Source organism: Thalassophryne amazonica, chromosome 15, assembly GCF_902500255.1.
Source record: "Thalassophryne amazonica chromosome 15, fThaAma1.1, whole genome shotgun sequence".
NCBI lineage: Eukaryota > Metazoa > Chordata > Actinopteri > Batrachoidiformes > Batrachoididae > Thalassophryne > Thalassophryne amazonica.
In genome coordinates, this window is record NC_047117.1 from 76,905,566 (window position 1) to 76,928,043 (window position 22,478).

The 22,478-nt window shown below is 44.2% G+C and overlaps 1 protein-coding gene across 1 annotated transcript in view; it reads right to left on the bottom strand.

The window, feature by feature from the left end:
- Window positions 1-22,478, bottom strand: part of vegfc (vascular endothelial growth factor c) — a 95,457-nt gene that overhangs the window by 29,537 nt on the left and 43,442 nt on the right. Inside the window, exons 2-3 of the mRNA XM_034188859.1 lie at window positions 14,281-14,533; window positions 13,879-14,069 (exon numbers count right to left, since the gene is read on the bottom strand). Of these exons, the coding sequence (XP_034044750.1) occupies window positions 13,879-14,069; window positions 14,281-14,533 (444 nt within the window). The remainder of the gene's footprint in view (window positions 1-13,878; window positions 14,070-14,280; window positions 14,534-22,478) is intronic.

Genomic DNA, 22,478 nt, shown 5'->3' on the forward strand with positions numbered 1-22,478 from the left:
GACGTCCAGGAGCCGGCGCACTGTCCAAGCCGGCTCCCCGTCAATGATGCGGGCAGGAGGCGGCGCCGAACCGGGAGCACAGAGGGGTGAGGTGTGGTGAGGTTTGATCCTGGAAACATGGAAGACCGGGTGGATCCGCAGTGAAGCTGGGAGCTGGAGCTTCACCGCGGCAGGGCTGAGGACTTTGAGGATACGGAAGGGGCCGATGAACCTGTCCATCAATTTTGGAGACTGTACTTGCAGGGGGATGTCCTTCGTTGACAACCACACCTCCTGCCCGGGCTGGTATGCAGGGGCCGGGGACCGCCGGCGGTCTGCATGGGTCTTGGCCCTCGTCCGGGCTTTCAACAAGGCAGAACGGGCGGTGCGCCACACCCGACGGCACCTCCGAAGATGGGCCCGGACCGAGGGCACACCGACCTCTCCCTCCACCACGGGAAATAATGGGGGCTGGTACCCCAAACACACCTCAAATGGGGAGAGGCCGGTGGCAGAAGACACCTGGCTGTTATGCGCATACTCGATCCAGGCCAGATGGTTACTCCAGGCCGTCGGGTGCGCGGATGTTACGCAGCGAAGGGTCTGTTCCAGTTCCTGGTTGGCCCGCTCTGCCTGTCCGTTCGTCTGTGGATGGTACCCGGACGAGAGGCTCACGGTGGCCCCCAGTTCCCTGCAGAAGCTCCTCCAGACGTGTGAGGAGAACTGGGGACCACGGTCAGAGACGATGTCGGTGGGTATCCCATGCAGACGGACGACGTGGTGGACCAGGAGGTCTGCTGTCTCCTGGGCTGTTGGGAGCTTCGGGAGGGCCACGAAGTGGGCCGCCTTGGAGAATCGGTCCACTATCATGAAGATGGTGGTAATGCCCTGGGACGGCGGGAGGCCCGTGACGAAATCCAGGCCGATGTGGGACCAGGGGCGATGAGGCACCGGTAATGGCTGGAGAAGTCCTTGGGACCTTTTATGGTCTGCCTTGCCCCTGGCACAGGTGGTGCAGGCCTGGATATACTCCCGGACGTCGGCCTCCATAGACACCCACCAGAAGCGCTGCCGGACAACTGCCACGGTCCTTCGCACCCCTGGATGACAGGAGAGCTTGGAACCGTGACAGAAGTCCAAGACTGCAGCTCTGGCCTCTGGTGGGACATATAAATGGTTCTTCGGACCTGTTCCTGGGTCCGGGCTCCGTGCCAGGGCCTCCTGGACGGTCTTCTCCACGTCCCAGGTGAGGGTGGCCACGATAGTGGACTCCGGCAGGATGGGCTCCGGTGGATCCGACAGTGCAGTTTTGACCTCCTCTTCGTGTACCCGGGACAAGGCATCCGACCTCTGGTTCTTGGTCCCGGGGCGATAGGTGATCCGGAAGTCAAAACACCCGAAGAACAGTGACCAGCGGGCTTGCCTGGGGTTCAGCCGCTTGGCGGTCCTGATATACTCCAGGTTCCGATGGTCAGTGAAAACCGTGAACGGCACAGACGCTCCCTCCAACAGGTGTCTCCACTCCTCAAGAGCCTCTTTCATCGCAAGGAGTTCTCGATTGCCGACGTCATAGTTCCGTTCAGCCGGGGTCAACCTGCGTGAAAAGTAGGCACACGGGTGAAGAACCTTATCGGTCTCTCCGCTCTGGGACAGCACGGCTCCTATCCCTGAGTCAGAGGCGTCCACTTCAACCATGAACTGGCGGCTAGGGTCGGGCTGCACCAAAACTGGCGCAGTAGAGAACCATCGTTTCAACTCCTTGAACGCGGCTTCGCACCGATCCGACCAGGTGAAGGGGACTTTTGGAGAGGTCAGGGCTGTCAGGGGGCTAACTACCTGACTGTAGCCCTTAATGAACCTCCTATAGAAATTAGCCAAGCCGAGGAACTGTTGCAGCTTCCTACGGCTTGTTGGTTGGGGCCAATCTCTCACCGCCGCAACCTTGGCCGGATCAGGGGCGACGGAGTTAGAGGAGATGATAAACCCCAGGAAGGACAAAGACGTGCGGTGAAACTCGCACTTCTCGCCCTTCACAAACAGTCGGTTCTCTAACAACCGCTGCAGGACCTGACGTACATGCTGGACATGGGTCTCAGGATCCGGAGAAAAGATGAGAATATCGTCCAGATATACGAAGACGAATCGGTGCAGAAAGTCCCGCAAGACGTCGTTAACCAAGGCTTGGAACGTCGCGGGGGCGTTGGTGAGGCCGAACGGCATGACCAGGTACTCAAAGTGACCTAACGGGGTGTTAAATGCCGTCTTCCATTCGTCTCCCTTCCGGATCCGAACCAGGTGATACGCATTTCTAAGATCCAGCTTAGTAAAGATTTTGGCTCCATGCAGGGGGGTGAACACGGAATCCAACAATGGCAACGGGTATCGATTGCGAACCGTAATCTCATTCAGCCCCCTGTAATCAATGCATGGACGGAGTCTGCCATCTTTCTTGTCCACAAAGAAGAAACCTGCCCCCATCGGGGAGGTGGAGTTCCGGATCAGCCCGGCAGCTAATGAGTCCCGGATGTAGGTCTCCATTGATTCGCGCTCAGGTCGTGAGAGGTTGTACAGCCTGCTGGACGGGAACTCAGCGCCTGGAACCAAATCAATGGCACAATCGTACGGACGGTGCGGGGGAAGGGTGAGTGCCAGATCCTTGCTGAAGACGTCAGCAAGATCGTGGTACTCAACCGGCACTGCCGTCAGATTGGGAGGGACTTTGACCTCCTCCTTAGCCTGTAAACCGGGAGGAACCGAGGATCCTAAACACACCCGATGGCAGGTTTCGCTCCACTGAACCACCACCCCAGACGGCCAACCAATCCGGGGATTGTGCTTCAACATCCATGGGATGCCCAAAATCACGCGGGAGGTAGAAGGAGTTACAAAAAACTCAATCTCCTCCCGATGGTTTCCAGACACCACCAGAGTTACTGGTTGTGTCTTGTGTGTGAGTAAAGGGAGGAGGGTGCCATCTAGTGCCCGCACCTGCAATGGCGAAGGAAGCACCACCAGAGGGAGCCCTACCTCCCTTGCCCATCTGCTGTCTAGCAGATTCCCTTCTGACCCCGTGTCCACCAGTGCTGGGGCTTGAAGGGTTAAATCCCCGTTCAGGATTGTGACTGGGAGTCGTGTGGCAATCTGTGTGTGTCTCACTTGAATGTTTTGACCCCCCCTTAGCCCAGTCTCTAAGGGCAAGTGTTGTCGTTTCGGCCGTTTGGGGCAGTTTCTCTGTGTGTGCTCAGTTGAGCTGCAGAGAAAACACTCTCCACGGATCAACCTCCTCATTTTGGCCCTGTGCGTTTCCCTAACAACGTCAGCAGGGGGAGCTGTTGCCCCACAGAGCGCTGCGGCTGTGGAGCGTGGGGAGGGCGGCCCCTTTTCGAACCCGGAAGGGAGAGGGGCGGCGCGTATCCGGTCACGTCCTTCGCCTCGCTCCCGACGGCGTTCCTCCAACCGATTGTCTAACCGTATAACGAGATCGATAAGCCCATCTAAATCCCGCGGTTCCTCCTTAGCTACCAGCTGCTCCTTCAGAACCAACGACAGTCTGTTTATGAAGGCGGCGCGGAGCGCAACGTTATTCCAGCCGGACCTCGCAGCCGCGATGCGGAAGTTGACTGCATAAGCGGCTGCGCTCTCGCGTCCCTGTCTCATTGACAGCAGCACAGTTGAAGCGGTCTCTCCTCTGTTAGGGTGATCAAACACTGTTCTGAACTCCCCCACAAACCCAGTGTATGCTGATAACAACCGTGAGTTCTGTTCCCAGAGTGCCGTAGCCCAGACGCATGCTTTACCCCGAAGCAGAGCAATCACATAAGCTATTTTACTAGCATCTGACGCGTACATGACGGGACGTTGTGCGAAGACGAGCGAACACTGCATAAGAAAGTCCGCGCACGTCTCCACACAACCTCCGTACGGCTCAGGAGGGCTTATGTATGCTTCAGGGGATGGTGGGAGGGGTTGTTGAACCACCACTGGAACGTTCATATCCTGCACAGGGTCGACAGGATGACGAGCTGCAGCAGCGCCCTGAGCGCTCGCCGCCATCTGCGCAGAAAGAGCCTCCACCCTGCGGTTCAGGAGAATGTTTTGCTCAGTCATTTGATCCAACCGAGCCGTAAAGGCGGTGAGAATGTGCTGCAGCTCACCAATCATGCCTCCTGCAGACGCCTGCACTCCCTGCTCTCCCATTGGTCGTTCAACAGACGGGTGACGCCCCTCGGAGTCCATGACGCTGGCCGAGATATCCTGTTGTGAAAGTGTAGTGACACGGACCCACAACAGGGGGCGCAAATGAACGGTCAATAGATGAGCCAAAAAGTAACAATTTAATGTTGTGAAATGTGCACAACGAATATACAGACAATCTCAGAATATGATTACAGTCAAATTACAAAGGTGACGTGTGGGCAGGCTCAAGGATAGAAGACGTCTGTCCTGAGAAGGGCCGGAACCACACGATTTCTGCCACCACCGAACCTGGTGAATACTGGAGCCGCCAAGTCCCGAATTCCCAGGTGATCACCGTCTCCGACCGTCGGATCTGGTACTGCTGGCGAGAACAAAGACAGTCAAGTGTGGGTGTGTGTACACCCAGTAAGAACAACGGTGGGAATGCCACCTCCACCTCTCACTCAATATGCGATGAGTACCGCAGTGATTCCTCAGGGGAAAAGAGTGCCGTCCTGTACTCACTCAGCTTCCACAGAAACCGGTACTCCTGCAAACACTCACAATATACAGATATATTGTAACACAAAACGGCTGAGGATATTACCTTCAATGAAGTACGATATCTCGGCGATGAGGTGGAGATGACGTCTGGGTTTTATGGAGTGAGGTGATGAAGAATGAGTGACAGCTGTCAGGAAGTAATGAGTAACAGCTGTCACTCCCAGCTGTGTCCGTGGCGGCAGCGCCCTCTCGTGCCTGAAGCCCGCACTTCAGGCAGGGCGCCCTCTGGTGGTGGGCCAGCAGTACCTCCTCTTCTGGCGGCCCACACAACAGATATTGCGTAAATGCAAAAAAGCAGTCCTACATATTTGTTTAATATGCGCTTTGAATGACATATCCTGATCAAAAATGACTCCAAGATTTCTCACAGTATTACTAGAGGTCAGGGTAATGCCATCCAGAGTAAGGATCTGGTTAGACACCATGTTTCTAAGATTTGTGGGGCCAAGTACAATAACTTCAGTTTTATCTGAGTTTAAAAGCAGGAAATTAGAGGTCATCCATGTCTTTATGTCTGTAAGACAATCCTGCAGTTTAGCTAATTGGTGTGTGTCCTCTGGCTTCATGGATAGATAAAGCTGGGTATCATCTGCGTAACAATGAAAATTTAAGCAATACCGTCTAATAATACTGCCTAAGGGAAGCATGTATAAAGTGAATAAAATTGGTCCTAGCACAGAACCTTGTGGAACTCCATAATTAACTTTAGTCTGTGAAGAAGATTCCCCATTTACATGAACAAATTGTAATCTATTAGACAAATGTGATTCAAACCACCGCAGCGCAGTGCCTTTAATACCTATGGCATGCTCTAATCTCTGTAATAAAATTTTATGGTCAACAGTATCAAAAGCAGCACTGAAGTCTAACAGAACAAGCACAGAGATGAGTCCACTGTCCGAGGCCATAAGAAGATCATTTGTAACCTTCACTAATGCTGTTTCTGTACTATGATGAATTCTAAAACCTGACTGAAACTCTTCAAATAGACCATTCCTCTGCAGATGATCAGTTAGCTGTTTTACAACTACCCTTTCAAGAATTTTTGAGAGAAAAGGAAGGTTGGAGATTGGCCTACAATTAGCTAAGATAGCTGGGTCAAGTGATGGCTTTTTAAGTAATGGTTTAATTACTGCCACCTTAAAAGCCTGTGGTACATAGCCAACTAACAAAGAGATTGATCATATTTAAGATCGAAGCATTAAATAATGGTAGGGCTTCCTTGAGCAGCCTGGTAGGAATGGGGTCTAATAAACATGTTGATGGTTTGGATGAAGTAACTAATGAAAATAACTCAGACAGAACAATCGGAGAGAAAGAGTCTAACCAAATACCGGCATCACTGAAAGCAGCCAAAGATAACGATACGTCTTTGGGATGGTTATGAGTAATTTTTTCTCTAATAGTTAAACTTTTGTTAGCAAAGAAAGTCATGAAGTCATTACTAGTTAAAGTTAATGGAATACTCAGCTCAATAGAGCTCTGACTCTTTGTCAGCCTGGCTACAGTGCTGAAAAGAAACCTGGGGTTGTTCTTATTTTCTTCAATTAGTGATGAGTAGAAAGATGTCCTAGCTTTACGGAGGGCTTTTTTATAGAGCAACAGACTCTTTTTCCAGGCTAAGTGAAGATCTTCTAAATTAGTGAGACGCCATTTCCTCTCCAACTTACGGGTTATCTGCTTTAAGCTACGAGTTTGAGTTATACCACGGAGTCAGGCACTTCTGATTTAAAGCTCTCTTTTTCAGAGGAGCTACAGCATCCAAAGTTGTCTTCAATGAGGATGTAAAACTATTGACGAGATACTCTATCTCACTTACAGAGTTTAGGTAGCTACTGTGCACTGTGTTGTTATATGGCATTAGAGAACATAAAGAAGGAATCATATCCTTAAACCTAGTTACAGTGCTTTCTGAAAGACTTCTAGTGTAATGAAACCTATTCCCCACTGCTGGGTAGTCCATCAGAGTAAATGTAAATGTTATTAAGAAATGATCAGACAGAAGGGAGTTTTCAGGGAATACTGTTAAGTCTTCTATTTCCATACCATAAGTCAGAACAAGATCTAAGATATGATTAAAGTGGTGGGTGGACTCATGTACATTTTGAGCAAAGCCAATAGAGTCTAATAATAGATTAAATGCAGTGCTGAGGCTGTCATTCTCAGCATCTGTGTGGATGTTAAAATCGCCCACTATAATTATCTTATCTGAGCTAAGCACTAAGTCAGACAAAAGGTCTGAAAATTCACAGAGAAACTCACAGTAACGACCAGGTGGACGATAGATAATAACAAATAAAACTGGTTTTTGGGACTTCCAATTTGGATGGACAAGACTAAGAGTCAAGCTTTCAAATGAATTAAAGCTCTGTCTGGGTTTTTGATTAATTAATAAGCTGGAATGGAAGATTGCTGCTAATCCTCCGCCTCGGCCCGTGCTACGAGCATTCTGACAGTTAGTGTGACTCGGGGGTGTTGACTCATTTAAACTAACATATTCATCCTGCTGTAACCAGGTTTCTGTAAGGCAGAATAAATCAATATGTTGATCAATTATTATATCATTTACTAACAGGGACTTAGAAGAGAGAGACCTAATGTTTAATAGACCACATTTAACTGTTTTAGTCTGTGGTGCAGTTGAAGGTGCTATATTATTTTTTCTTTTTGAATTTTTATGCTTAAATAGATTTTTGCTGGTTATTGGTGGTGTGGGAGCAGACACCATCTCTACGGGGATGGGGTAATGAGGGGATGGCAGGGGGAGAGAAGCTGCAGAGAGGTGTGTAAGACTACAACTCTGCTTCCTGGTCCCAACCCTGGATAGTCACGGTTTGGAGGATTTAAGAAAATTGGCCAGATTTCTAGAAATGAGAGCTGCTCCATCCAAAGTGGGATGGATGCCGTCTCTCCTAACAAGACCAGGTTTTCCCCAGAAGCTTTGCCAATTATCTATGAAGCCCACCTCATTTTTTGGACACCACTCAGACAGCCAGCAATTCAAGGAGAACATGCGGCTAAACATGTCTTAACTGTCTTAACAGCATTGTGTCTCAAACTGTCTTAACAGCATTATGATTCTTGTATTACACTGAATTATATATTTACCACGGCGATATTTTTAAAGTACCTTCTCATGCCTGGTCTTTATCAGTTTCTGAATATTTTCACTGGATGACTTACAAGGGATCAGTCACCCTTTTGGACAGCCTCTCTTAACAAGGTATTGCCAGAACTTCATCTTCACTTAGCATCACTTTCACTGGATGTAATAGACACTTGCTTATTTCCATTGTTGCTAGTGTTTATTTGGCCATGTGACCTTGGCTAAATAGATGGTTGACAAAAATATCTCATCATCAAACATTTTTCATTACATGCAGTAAAAATCATCACTTCGTGGTTTGGAGTTGTTGCAAACATTACCACACATTCACCATGTCAACCACATAATACGTCAAGATTTCTTTCTTTCTTTTTTATTGCCACACTATGCATCATTTTTCTGTGTGGCTCCAAGGAGCTGGACTGCATGAAATATACAGTATATACTGTGTATCCAGAAAGTATTCACAGTGCTTAATTCCAAAATGTATGAAATTTATTTCTTTCCTCAAACTTCTACACACAACACCCCATAATGACAATATGAAATCCTTTGAGATTTTTGCACATTTATTACAAAAAAGCCCACCACATGCACATAAGTACTCACAGTCTTTGCTATGAAGCTCAAAATTTATTTAATTAGTTCCACTAATCATCCTTGAGATGTTTCTAAAGCTTAACTGGAGTCCACCTTGGGTAAATTCAGTTCACTAGACATGATTTGGTAAGACACACATGTCTACATATAAGGTCCCACAGTTGACAGTGTATGTCAGAGCACAAACCAAGCATGAAGTCAAAGAAATTGTCTTTAGATCTCCGAGACAGGATTGTCTTGAGGCACAAATCTGGGGCTGGGTACAGAAACTCCATCATCCGTAAATGAAAGAAGTTAAGATCCACCAGGACTCTTCCTAGAGCTGGCCGCCTGTCTAAACTGAGCAATCTGCGGAGAAGGGCCTTAGTCAGGGAGGTAAACAAGAACCTGATGGTCATACTGTCAGAGCTCCAGCATTACTCTGTGGAGAGAGGAGAACCTTCCAGAAAGACAATTATCTTTGCAGCAATGCACCAATCAGGCCTGTATGGTAGAGTGGCCAGACGGAAGCCACTCCTTAGTAAAAGGCACATGGCAGCCTATCTGGAGTTTGCCAGACCATTAGAAACAAAATTCCCCGGATCTGACGAGGATTGAACTCTTTGGTGTGAATGTCGGGGTCATGTTTAGAGAAAACCAGACACCATCCCTACAGTGAAGCATGGTGGTGGCAGCATCATTCTGTGGGGATGGTTTTCAGTGGCAGGAACTGGGAGAGGATTGAGGGAAAGATGAATGCAGCAATGTACAGAGACATCCTGGATGAAAACCTGCTCCAGAGCGCACTTGACCTCAGACTGGGATAACAGATCATCTTTTAGCAGGACAATGACCCTAAACACACAGCCAAGATATCAAAGGAGTTGCTTCAGGACACCTCTGTGAATGTCCTTGAGTGGCCCAGCCAGAGCCCAGACCTGAATCCAATTGAACATCTCTGGAGAGATCTGAAAATGGCTGTGCACCGACGCTCCCCATCCAACCTGATGGAGCTTGGGAGGTGCTGCAAAGAGGTATGGGCAAACTGCCCAAAGATAGATGCACCAACCTTGTGGCATCATATTCAAGAAGACCTGAGGCTGTACTTGCTGCCAAATGTGCATCAACAAAGTATTAAGGAAAGGGTGTGAAATTAAAAATGTAAAATTTCTTAGTTTTATTATTTTTAATAAATTGGCAAAATTTTCAAAAAAAACTTTATGTTGTCATTATGGGGTGTTGCGAGTATAATTTTGAGATTAAAAATAAATTTAATTTTGCAATAAGGCTGTAACATAACAAAATGTGAAACAAGTGAAGCACTGTGAATACTTTCCAGATGCACTGTAAGTGCCTCCACCTCCGTTATTATCAGTCACAATAAGCCTAGATCATGGCAAGAAGAAGCATCCCATACTTGTCCACCAATATCCTTATGTAATATGACCCATTCCAGAGAAAATATACTTACTTCAAATTTATTTCTCAAGCCAAGTTAAATCAATTTTTGCAACTGATTTGTGCATTCACACTGAAAAGTTTTGCTCCAAGAATAGCGTGAAACAGCAAGACAAAATATGCTGTCGAAGTCAATTGGACAGCACATGCCCACCCAAAAAAATATTGTACTAGTCAGACCATGAAAGCCATTCAAAAAGAAAACCTTATGCTAGTACATGCTACACTTTAATCACAGCTTAATCTCTAGACATGCAATTTCCTTGTTTCCACTGAAGCTTATAAAGGTTTAATTAAACAATTACAAAACACAAATGCAGTGATTTCCACAAAGCATGCGCATTAAGGATACAATGAGTGAGTTTTCCTCAAAAACAATGTTCTGTATCATATTTAGATGAGCTTTTATGTATAAGTAACTAAAGTGAATTCACTTTTGAACAGGGGTGGGCACAGTTCAGCTAATCCCATAACAGATAATTATTGAAGCTAATGTTTTTGCTAGCGGATTAGCTTTTCAGATAAGTTTTAAAACCATTATCGGACCAATTATCTTCCGATAAATTTAGTTCCGATAACTTTCAGTCCCATAACATTTTTTTTTGGCTGGTAAACTGAGCACATTTTAACGGTCAAAAACGTTTGTAAATCCTAAAATCAAACATTTTAGTCCATCTGTTGTGTGGTTGTAGCAGACTGTCTGCCTGTCGCTTGCTGATTATGTCATCATTAAGCGCAAAACGTGATCGGCCGGTCAACGCAGGGAGCATTGTGGGTAGTATAGTTCAGGTTCACTTTGGACGTTACAGTCTGCTCGGCACAGAAACAAAATGGACTAATTTTAACATTATGTTATTTTATTTCTTTGTGGCTGACGGTATCATTTAATCCCCAAGACTCGGTGGGGAAGAGGAGCTACATTAAAAGTAGTTGGTTATCGGCTATCTGTAATAAAGATAAATTTTGTAGCAGTTTATCGGTTTAGCATCATAAAAGATCATTTTTCAGTTATCAGATTAATGGTTAGTGAAACTAGGTTTTTGGTTAGCTGTGCCCACCACTGCTTTTGAAATATCTTTAAAAAGGTTCACACTTGAACCCATGTTTGTTCTCTTATGCAAACACTGTTTGAATATGAGCAAGGTTGCATAGCACTCTTGGCTTTCAATAAATTCTTAGCATTTGTAAAACTTGTGGTGATTAGATTCCATTGCTGAGTCATCATGCTTTTTTCCCTTTTTACCCGAGGTCATCAAATATGGCCATCAGGTATTGCGAAAGCTTTTCGTCCATCCGTCCGTCCATCTCTCTGTGCATCTGTCTGTGCTTAGCTTAAGTCCAGTACTATTACTGCGAGACTCTTGAAATTAACAGGAAAAATTCTTAGGACACAGACCTTGGACAAGTTTAAAGATGGTTAACCTTGATGTATATTAAGAGGTATTTTTAAGAGGTTAAAAAGTCACATTCTGTTTCAATCTGATCCGTTTTGTGTTTGAGTGATGTGGGTGACAGCCAATCAGAGTAGAGCTGCACCGTGACATCAGTGGCTGGTCTCTTCAAAATCGCTTCGTTTTGTGCATTTATATACATGTTTCTGATATATTATGTAAAACCTAGCAAGAAATAAACACTTCTAAAACTAAAAACGCTGTTTTTGTAACCTGATAACTCCTCTGGAAGGATTTACAACCCATTTAGCGGATGTTAGCGTGGTGACATCACAGGCTGCTAGCTAGGTGGATAGTCCTTTTTGTTTGTGTGTAAATATAACCTCTTTGTCATATGTTATGCAAAACCTAGCAAGAAATAAACACTTAAAAAATGAAAAGGCTGTTTTTTGAACCTAAAAACACCTCAACAGTGATTTATAAGACATTTAGCTGATGTTAGCATGTGCGCTAACACCCACTAACACTAACATCCGCTAACTTAAAGCTAACTTGCTATGGGTTCAATTTGTCTTTTTAAGACCTGAGAATGCACCGAGGGTGATCTACAAATATTCTTTGATTTGCACAGCATTCGCTCTTGTCTAAAGCTCATGTAAACATACACGCAAAGCCTCCTGCAGACGCCGTTAAGGGCCCCTTCACACATAGTATGAATTGCACAAATTGCACATGAAGTGCGCATGAAGCCGGAATCATATGCAATTCATGTAAAATCATAGCTGCCTCCAATGCCTCGTACACCTGTTGCTACAACTATTTGCACACACCAGCGGCTGAAAGACAGAATGTGCGCTCTGATGGCCCGGTGAACCCTCTCGTGGCAGGTGTTGGCCAAATTCCAGCTGACACACACGAACATCTAGCTCTGCTAGCTAGGCACTTAGAAAATGGGTGGCCATTCACACTATAAACACGACAACAGTCAGCAGATGATCACTTTCAAGCTGGGTGCGAAATATGTCTAAAGGCCCTTTTACACCGGGCCAGCTTCGAGTTGCTTCATGTGGCGTCATGACGACGCAGGAATGTCTGTCTCAGATGTGTACAGCAGGGGGAGAGAGGAGGTGAGGACGCAGAGAACCTGCAGGCAGTCAGAGGAATCAGAGTGCACAGTTTGGATGCAGCCAGACTGTGCACTCTGATTCCTCTTCTAGTTTATTTTTGTTCTTGTGCAGGGCTGCAGGGCTGCGCTCTGAGTTCTGTTATAGTTTGTCTTTCTTCCTTTAACTGCGAGCTGCGTGCGTGCGCGCGAATGAACCATCCGTGAATAAATGTGGAGATGTCTGGAGTTATACTTGATGTGGACCTGTCCTGTCTCTGGCAGTCAGTCTGTGAGCAGGACTTATGTCCTTTTTTGTCCTTTATTTAACACAGTGGTGAGAGAGTTTGAGGTGAGAGTGAGGAACTAACTGCAGCAGCCAGACAGGTTTTTTTCTTTTAATTGTTCCCATGTGCACGTGCGAACGAATTGTCCATGAGTGGACTGGAGATGTTCAGACTTTTTACTGGATGTGGACATTTCCTGTCTCTAACAATCAGTCTGTGCGCAGGACTTTTTATGGACTTTATTTAAACACAATTATGAGAGAATTTAAGAGCGAGAAGCTGCAGCAGCTGTCAGGCTGCAACCAGCATTTTTTTTCTGTGTGCTTTTTGAGCGTGTAGTTTTGCATTGTGTACACGGTATAAATACAATCCTGCGTGGTTTATACTTCGGGAACAAACGCAGACTAAAGGATTATTTAGGTGCAAAATTATAAAAATTGTATCACTGTACACCTATTCAAGAACCTGACTGTACCTCTTCAGTCTAATATCAACCGTGAGGCCTATCCAGTGTGCTTGCCTCCAGATTCCATAGTGTGAAGCAAATAAGGTTCTATGGCCTTCCCCTAGAGAGGACACCAGTCTGACACAGGTTACTTCTTTGGACAAGGCTGGTACCCATTTACAATTGGGTGGACTGGGACATGTATACAAAGTGTCTTGTCCAAGGTCACAGGAAGGAAGCATGACCAGGACTTGAACCCAGGTCTACATATTGGTAGCCCTAGTCCTTATCTACTGAGCTACTTAACAGTCAAATCCAATATCATCTGTCAATTAGCAAAGATTTTTTACTATTTCTCACTTAGACCGTTATCATTTACAGTAGATGAAGACTTACACAAACAACAAATCTGAACATCTTGGGACAGATTTGGAATGACCCACTACAGCTTAGGGATCTCTCCAGGACCAGGTTTATGTGAGCATCAACAAAGATTTGTTTAAAGATTGCAAATCTTTATGATTCCTTAAGGCACGATTTTGTATGAAAGCAATAGAGAGAGGGGGGAAAAAATCAATTCTAACCTAATCTGTTGACATGTGGCCACCAAAGTTTGTTCACATCTGTCTTGAATATGACAGAATTCAGCTGCTGTTTCTTTTTTGCATACCATTTTCCATACTATTTCCACTACTGTACTGAAGTGTTGTTAAATAAGCCATAAGAATATAAATGATGTCAAATCTGGAGGGAAAAACTTCACTGCTCTGAAAGTTCTGTGTTGTCCTTACAGTTTTGCTGAGATATCCTGTTGAGATATTCCTGCACTGTTTGTCCTCGGAGTGGCAGCATCCTCCACATCTGTACACGGACACACAGGGTGGCTTGTAGAAGATGTTAGTCGGAGCCCCAAACTCCCTTCCTACATCGACACACACTTCCCGAGGCATGCACTGAGTCTTCCTCCACTCCGACTCGATGCCTGCACACATGTGACAGCATGACAGGGGGTCATTTGACATTTCACACACACACACACACACACACACACACACACACACACACACACACACACACACACACACACACACACACACACACACACACACTCAAATGTTTGATCCCTGAATTCTAATATTCCAACACCAATATCTCTTCTAAAAGTAATTTCAAAAATAAAGATGTGTACATACTTTTCAGGATGTCCAGGTTGAGGTAGGCGGCAGCAAAAGTGGTCTCTTCTGTAGATGTCAATGGCCTCAGTCGGCGGGGATGCGGCAGTGGCTGGTGTATAAATTTTGAAGAAGCAGCAGAAGAAGCAGCAGCAGTAAGTTTTGATTTGCATTTTAGGGCAGCCCAATATGAGGGATAGATGAGACTCATTAGTTCATCGACACTGGAGGCTGAACGCAACCTCTGTTCCATGTCTGGCTTTGGGGGAGTGTCCTGGAAAAAGGAGTCAAGATAAACAAAAAATTAGAGAAGATAAAGGCAACACAATCTCTTAGACATATGTAATATGTAGGTAGGTATATAGGTAGGTTGGTAGCCAGGTAGGTGGGTAGTCAGCTAGGCAGATCGGCAGGCAAGTCTAGGTATGTAGGTCGGCAAATGGACAGATAAATATGCAGCGAGAACTATGTTGGCAGGCAGGCAGGCACGCGGGTAGCTATGCTAGTAGGTCAACGGGCAGGTAGGCTGGCAGGTAGATGAGCAACTAACTAGGTAGGAAGGTAGGTAAACAAGTAGGTATGTAGGCAGGCAAGTAGGTACTAGGTATGTAGGTACATAGGAAGTAGGTAGGCTTGCAGATAGGCAGGTTAACATAAATAGGTCAGTAGGTAGGTAGGCAGGTAGGTACTAGGTATCTAGGTAGGTAATTAGGTGGGTACATGGGTAGGTGGGTAGGTAGGTAGGTACATTTAAATGCACCAAAGTAAGTTGGACAACACTAACTCTGAAAAGAGGTAGGTGATACCTAGTCAGCAGCATTTCAAGGAAAAATTCCTTGTCAGGTTTACTGTTTTCATCATGGCATGAGACAGAATGTTTGAGGTATTTCAGCAAGTACCAAATCAGCTTTGAATTGCAGAATATTGTGTTACCATTTACATATATGTATTAAATGTTAAATGGCAGAGGTGGGAGTAAGTCGCTGACAAGTCATTCTCAAGTCATGAATCAGCAAGTCCCAAGTCAAGTCTCAAGTCAGCTGTCAAACACTTGGTTGTCATTATGACTTGAGACTTGACTTGGGACTTGCTGATTCATAACTTGAGAGCGACTTGATGATGACTTAATCCCACCTCTGGTAAATGGACTGCATTCATATAGCGTTTTTCCACCAGTAGCAGAAGCTCAAAGTGCTTTACAGTCATGGCTTGCATTTACCCATTCACACACCGATGTCAGGGTGCTGCCATGCAAGGCACTCACTACACACTGGGAGCAACTTGATGATTAAGGACCTTGCCCAAGGGCCCTTAGTGATTTTCTGGCTAGACGGGGATATGAACCGAGGATCGTCCGGTTCCAAGCCCACTGGTCCATCTCCTTCCCTATGAATTACACTATGAATACATAAATCCAGGACAGCATAGTGGTATAGTGGTGAGCACTGTTGCCTCGCAGCAAGAAAGTCATGGGATCTCTTCCCACCTTGGGCCTTTTGTGTGGCATTTGCATGTTCTCCCTGCGTCTGCGTAGGTTCCTTCCAGGTGCTCCGGCTTCATCTCACATCCAAAGATATACAGGTTAGGTGAATTGGAAACTTTAAATTGACCGTAGGTGTGGGTGTGAATGTGTTTGTCTGTCTATATGTGGCCCTACGATAGACTGGCGTCAGGGTCTACCCCTCCTGGAGCCCTATGATTGCTAGCATAAGCTTTAGCCCCCATGACCCTCATTTGGAGTAAGCAGGAATAGAAAATGGATGGATATCCATCCATCCATTTTCATCCATCCATCCACCCGGATGGAGTAAGCAGGAATAGAAAATGGATGGATATCCATCCATCCATTTTCATCCATCCATCCATCCGGGTGGATGGATGGATGAAAATGGATGGATGGATATCCATCCATTTTCATCCATCCATCCATCCGGGTGGATGGATGGATATGTAAATCCACCAATACTATGTCATGTTAGATAGACCATTTCTGTGCTAATTGCATTCACATACTACATGCATGTGCTCTTCTGAGAATGTGCACTGGTATTTTTTTCTACATGCTGAGTTTCCTGAGCGCACTGTATCCTTTTACATGGGAAAAAAAATGGCCTTTTGCAGCTCAAAGTCACAAAAAAAAAAAAAAAATTGCGAATGCTACGGCTCAAAATAAACGGTTGCTGTCACCTGAAATAGGAATGACTTCTGATTCTGAGACCAGACCACACTTTACAAGGCTGACTGATGACTGCAGCCATTAAAGCAGTAACTAACTTTTTGATCACTATGGATAGAGATTCTTCTTCATTGTGGAGCTTGAGTTTGACTTCTGAGCTGCTGTTGTCTTGACCGAACTGAACTAATGGTTGCATGTCTTTTCAGTTTTACATTTGACCCCAGTGAGGCTACACATCTAACTAAAGATAATAACTAATTGTGTACGGAACCAATTGAAATTTGGACACACTTTCCCATTCAATTGAATGAGAAAGTGTGTTCAAAGTGTGTGAAAATCATGTCTGTTGTCCCTTTTGATGGGCTTCCACCCACCAAGAGGTTCTGGGTTTCACTAAGCATATTTTCTGATCGTGGTCTCAGACAGTTGTTGGTAATCCATGCAAGAAGCTTTCCTGCGGTAGACAGCAAGGCGATTCCACAATATCGTGATTGGGTTTGTAGGGTTTATAGTATGTTGTTTATTTTCTGTCTGTTACTTGTTGTGCTAAGGTTTTGGTGGAGGGCTTTCTCTTGTCTGGTGTTGGGTGCTTGGTGTTGGGCGTGTCTTTCCTCTTCTCACCTTCCTGCTTGCCACGCCTCATTCCTGAACCTTCCTCACACACCTGTCTTGTATTTCCTCATTATCACTCCTCCCATATAAATCACTTCCTTTCCCGCTTTCAGTTGCGAGATTGTTGTGGCTTGTGTCACTTTCAAGCATTTGTCCTCAGAGCGTCCTTGTCCTGTTTTGCTTAACCGTGTATCGACTTGTCTGCCTGTTTTTTGGATACTGTCTCTGTCTAATACTTCAGTTACTGTTGCTATTTTTGGACTGCCTTTTTGTGTACCAAACTTGTACCACTTGGACTGACATTAAACTCTGTTAAGCTGAATCCTGAATCCTGCATTTGTGTACAACCTCTTGGTGCCATTGAGTGTGTCACACGGTGCTTTTTACAGTCAGACTTGTCTCCTTTACACTTGTAGATGTGACAATTAAGTCTTTCAGGTTTGCTAAGATTTCTTGTTTAGTCCAAATTTTGATGATGAGACTGTGCAGTTGGCGTTGAAGTAAAGGACCTTCTTGAAGGACATCAACAGGAATATTGTCTAACCCTGGTGATTTGTTGTTTTTCATGCCTTTAAGAGAAAGAAGACTTTCTTCAAGAGTTGGGGTTTGACTGAGTTCTTCAACAATGTCTTGTCTTGGTAAATCACCTCCTCCACCTAATCTGTCTCTTGAGGACTTCTTGTTTTACCAGAGCTATGTTAGGCGTCTCATGTTGAGGGCTCCTGTTGAGCTTTCATGGTTACCACAGTGGACATGGAGTACACAAGGTCCCCAATGTATGTCACCTCAGCAGGCAATCCTCTACTTGGTCCGTTACCCAGGTGTCACTACACAGATGAGAAGCTGGACTTATTCTTATTTATTATCTGTTTTTGTGTGTTATTATTCAGTACATTAAAAGGCTTCTGTGTCACTTCACTACCTGTAATTCTCTCATTTGCATCAGCCAGAAGTGACGCATTTACAGCTACACAGAAGCAAAAATCAGATGTTAGTGTTCCCTTGGCATAGCTTTCAATACAATCAATCACTGTATACTTCGTACATGTTTCTGACATTTCTGATCTGCTCCTGGTTCTTGCAAGGTTTTATTTGTACTTGTGCAGTTCACGACAGGTTGTAATTTTTTGTTTGTTTGTTTTGGGGCCGGGGTCGGTAAATATGGTATACCTCAAGGTTCTGTACTTGGCCGTTTGCCACTTTTGTGAAACACCTCGTGGTCAGATCATATATTAGCATGAAGTTCTACTATTATACTGATGATACTCAGTTCTACTTGGCTATAAATACAGATAAACTGTTGCATATTAAGAACTTAAACTTATAATGTTTGGCCAGAATTGGTAGAATTACCCTGAAATCAATCAATCAATCAACTTTTTTCTTATATAGCGCCAAATCACAACAAACAGTTGCCCCAAGGCGCTCCATATTGCAAGGCAAGGCCATACAATAATTATGAAAAACCCCAACGGTCAAAACGACCCCCTATGAGCAAGCACTTGGCAACAGTGGGAAGGAAAAACTCCCTTTTAACAGGAAGAAACCTCCAGCGGAACCAGGCTCAGGGAGGGGCAGTCTTCTGCTGAGACTGGTTGGGGCTGAGGGAAAAAACCAGGAAAAAGACATGCCGTGAAGAGGGGCAGAGATCGATCACTAATGATTAAATGCAGAGTGATGCATACGGAGCAAAAAGAGAAAGAAACAGTGCATCATGGGAACCCCCCCACAATCTACGTCTAAAGCAGCATAACCAAGGGATGGTCCAGGGTCACCCGATCCAGCCCTAACTATAAGCCTTAGCGAAAAGGAAAGTTTTAAGCCTAATCTTAAAAGTAGAGAGGGTATCTGTCTCCCTGATCTGAATTGGGAGCTGGTTCCACAGGAGAGGAGCCTGAAAGCTGAAGGCTCTGCCTCCCATTCTACTCTTACAAACCCTAGGAACTACAAGTAAGCCCGCAGTCTGAGAACGAAGCGCTCTAATGGGGTAATATGGTACTACGAGGTCCCTAAGATAAGATGGGACCTGATTATTCAAAACCTTATAAGTAAGAAGAAGAATTTTAAATTCTATTCTAGAATTAACAGGAAGCCAATGAAGAGAGGCCAACACGGGTGAGATATGCTCTCTCCTGCTAGTCCCCGTCAGTACTCTAGCTGCAGCATTCTGAACCAACTGAAGGCTTTTTAGGGAACTTTTAGGACAACCTGATAATAATGAATTACAATAGTCCAGCCTAGAGGAAATAAATGCATGAATTAGTTTTTCAGCATCACTCTGAGACAAGACCTTTCTGATTTTAGAGATATTGCGTAAATGCAAAAAGGCAGTCCTACATATTTGTTTAATATGCACTTTGAATGACATATCCTGATCAAAAATGGCTCCAAGATTTCTCACAGTATTACTAGAGATCAGGGAAATGCCATCCAGAGTAACGATCTGGTTAGACACCATGCTTCTAAGATTTGTGGGGCCAAGTACAATAACTTCAGTTTTATCTGAGTTTAAAAGCAGGAAATTAGAGGTCATCCATGTCTTTATGTCTGTAAGACAATCCTGCAGTTTAGCTAATTGGTGTGTATCCTCTGGCTTCATGGATAGATAAAGCTGGGTATCATCTGCGTAACAATGAAAATTTAAGCAATACCGTCTAATAATACTGCCTAAGGGAAGCATGTATAAAGTGAATAAAATTGGTCCTAGCACAGAACCTTGTGGAACTCCATAATTAACTTTAGTCTGTGAAGAAGATTCCCCATTTACATGAACAAACTGTAATCTATTAGACAAATATGATTCAAACCACCGCAGCGCAGTGCCTTTAATACCTATGACATGCTCTAATCTCTGTAATAAAATTTTATGGTCAACAGTATCAAAAGCAGCACTGAGGTCCAACAGAACAAGCACAGAGATAAGTCCACTGTCCGAAGCCATAAGAAGATCATTTGTAACCTTCACTAATGCTGTTTCTGTACTATGATGAATTCTAAAACCTGACTGAAACTCTTCAAATAGACCATTCCTCTGCAGGTGATCAGTTAGCTGTTTTACAACTACCCTCTCAAGAATCTTTGAGAGAAAAGGAAGGTTGGAAATTGGCCTATAATTAGCTAAGATAGCTGGGTCAAGTGATGGCTTTTTAAGTAATGGTTTAATTACTGCCACCTTAAAGGCCTGTGGTACATAACCAACTAACAAAGATAGATTGATCATATTTAAGATTGAAGCATTAAATAATGGTAGGACTTCCTTGAGCAGCCTGGCAGGAATGGGGTCCAATAAACATGCCGATGGTTTGGACGAAGCAACCAATGAAAATAACTCAGACAGAACAACCGGAGAGAAAGAGTCTAACCAAATACCGGCATCACTGAAAGCAGCCAAAGATAACGATACATCTTTGGGATGGTTATGAGTAATTTTTTCTCTAATAGTCAAAATTTTGTTAGCAAAGAAAGTCATGAAGTCATTACTAGTTAAAGTTAATGGAATACTCAGCTCAATAGAGCTCTGACTCTTTGTCAGCCTAGCTACAGTGCTGAAAAGAAACCTGAGGTTATACTTATTTTCTTCAATTAGTGATGAGTAGAAAGATGTCCTAGCTTTACGGAGGGCTTTTTTATAGAGTAACAAACTCTTTTTCCAGGCTAAGTGAAGATCTTCTAAATTAGTGAGACGCCATTTCCTCTCCAACTTACGGGTTATCTGCTTTAAGCTACGAGTTTGTGAGTTATACCACAGAGTCAGACACTTCTGATTTAAAGCTCTCTTTTTCAGAGGAGCTACAGCATCCAAAGTTGTCTTCAAAGAGGATGTAAAACTATTGACGAGATACTCTAACTCCCTTACAGAGTTTAGGTAGCTACTCTGCTCTGTGTTGGTATATGACATTAGAGAACATAACGAAGGAATCATATCCTTAAACCTAGTTACAGCGCTTTCTGAAAGACTTCTCGTGTAATGAAACTTATTCCCCACTGCAGGGTAGTCCATCAGGGTAAATGTAAATGTTATTAAAAAATGATCAGACAAAAGGGAGTTTTCAGGGAATACTGTTAAGTCTTCTATTTCCATACCATAAGTCAGAACAAGATCTAAGATATGATTAAAGTGGTGGGTGGACTCATTTACTTTTTGAGCAAAGCCGATAGAGTCTAATAATAGATTAAATGCAGTGTTGAGGCTGTCATTCTCAGCATCTGTGTGGATATTAAAATCGCCCACTATAATTATCTTATCTGAGCTAAGCACTAAGTCAGACAAAAGGTCTGAAAATTCACAGAGAAACTCACAGTAACGACCAGGTGGACGATAGATAATAACAAATAAAACTGTTTTGAAAGCTCCCATTCTCCACTTACATTTAATGTTGTGCTGGATAGGTAATTGTCCAGCAGTAATTAGTGATTTGTGGGTGAAGCCTCATTTTCTTTTACTAATGTATTGTTCCTGCTTTGATTTGGACTCACTTGCACATCAGTAGTTTTGTGATCACTCACAGGAGAAATCAGGGGAGAAAGATGGAGGTGCTTTGCGAAAACAAGGAATGGTGCTGCCAGGGACAAATATTGTGTTTGTTCCTGAATACTGAGCTCAGTACTGCTTGTCTTCATTCTTTGGTCCACCTTCCACCCCCTCTTAGTGTCTGGGACTGTACTCAGTACAAACACAGATGGTCTTGGCTCAAATTTTATCAACATTCAAGAAAATTGCACATCTCCAAGTGACGTCTTCATGCTTCAAAAAGGAGCAATAACACAAAAAAGAAGAGCAGGGGAGAGAAGATGAGACTTAACAAATTTGTCCTTGTTTGGTGGTTAGATCGTTAGCAGTATTATTCTTAATTATTATTATTACTGTTACTACTACTACTACTACTACAGCTACTACTTTTTTAAACTGCACATTACACTATGATGTAGTTTGTGTGCAGCATTCATCACTATAGTATATTTTATTCTTTACATTTTCCCAAAATCTGTGGTTCTTACAAATAATTAATAATAATAATTCAAATTTGGTGCATCCCAAATTTGAATAATCAATCACACATGCAAATGGCCGCAAACTCACAGAACCAAAACAGTGGGTGAAGTTCAAGGACTTTTTTTTTGTTTGTTTGCGTTTGTGTATGCAGGAGAAGAACTGCACTTGAGACTCTTTTCAGCAGTTCAGGGAACAGTTATTGGGGGTGAAAAAGCTAACAAGTGGTTCAGAGGTCACAGTTAAGTTGCACCAGAAAAGTTGTGTTTGCATTCTGGCAACTTTCTCTGGCAACTTTCAGTGTTCACTGGTTAGTTGTTACTGTTTGTTTGAAACATTGTGTACATATTGGAGAAATGGGTGTAAAAATACAATATATAAGTAATAATAAATTAAATAATATGTGTGCACATCCAGCAACAGCCTAGTACCAGACTTAGA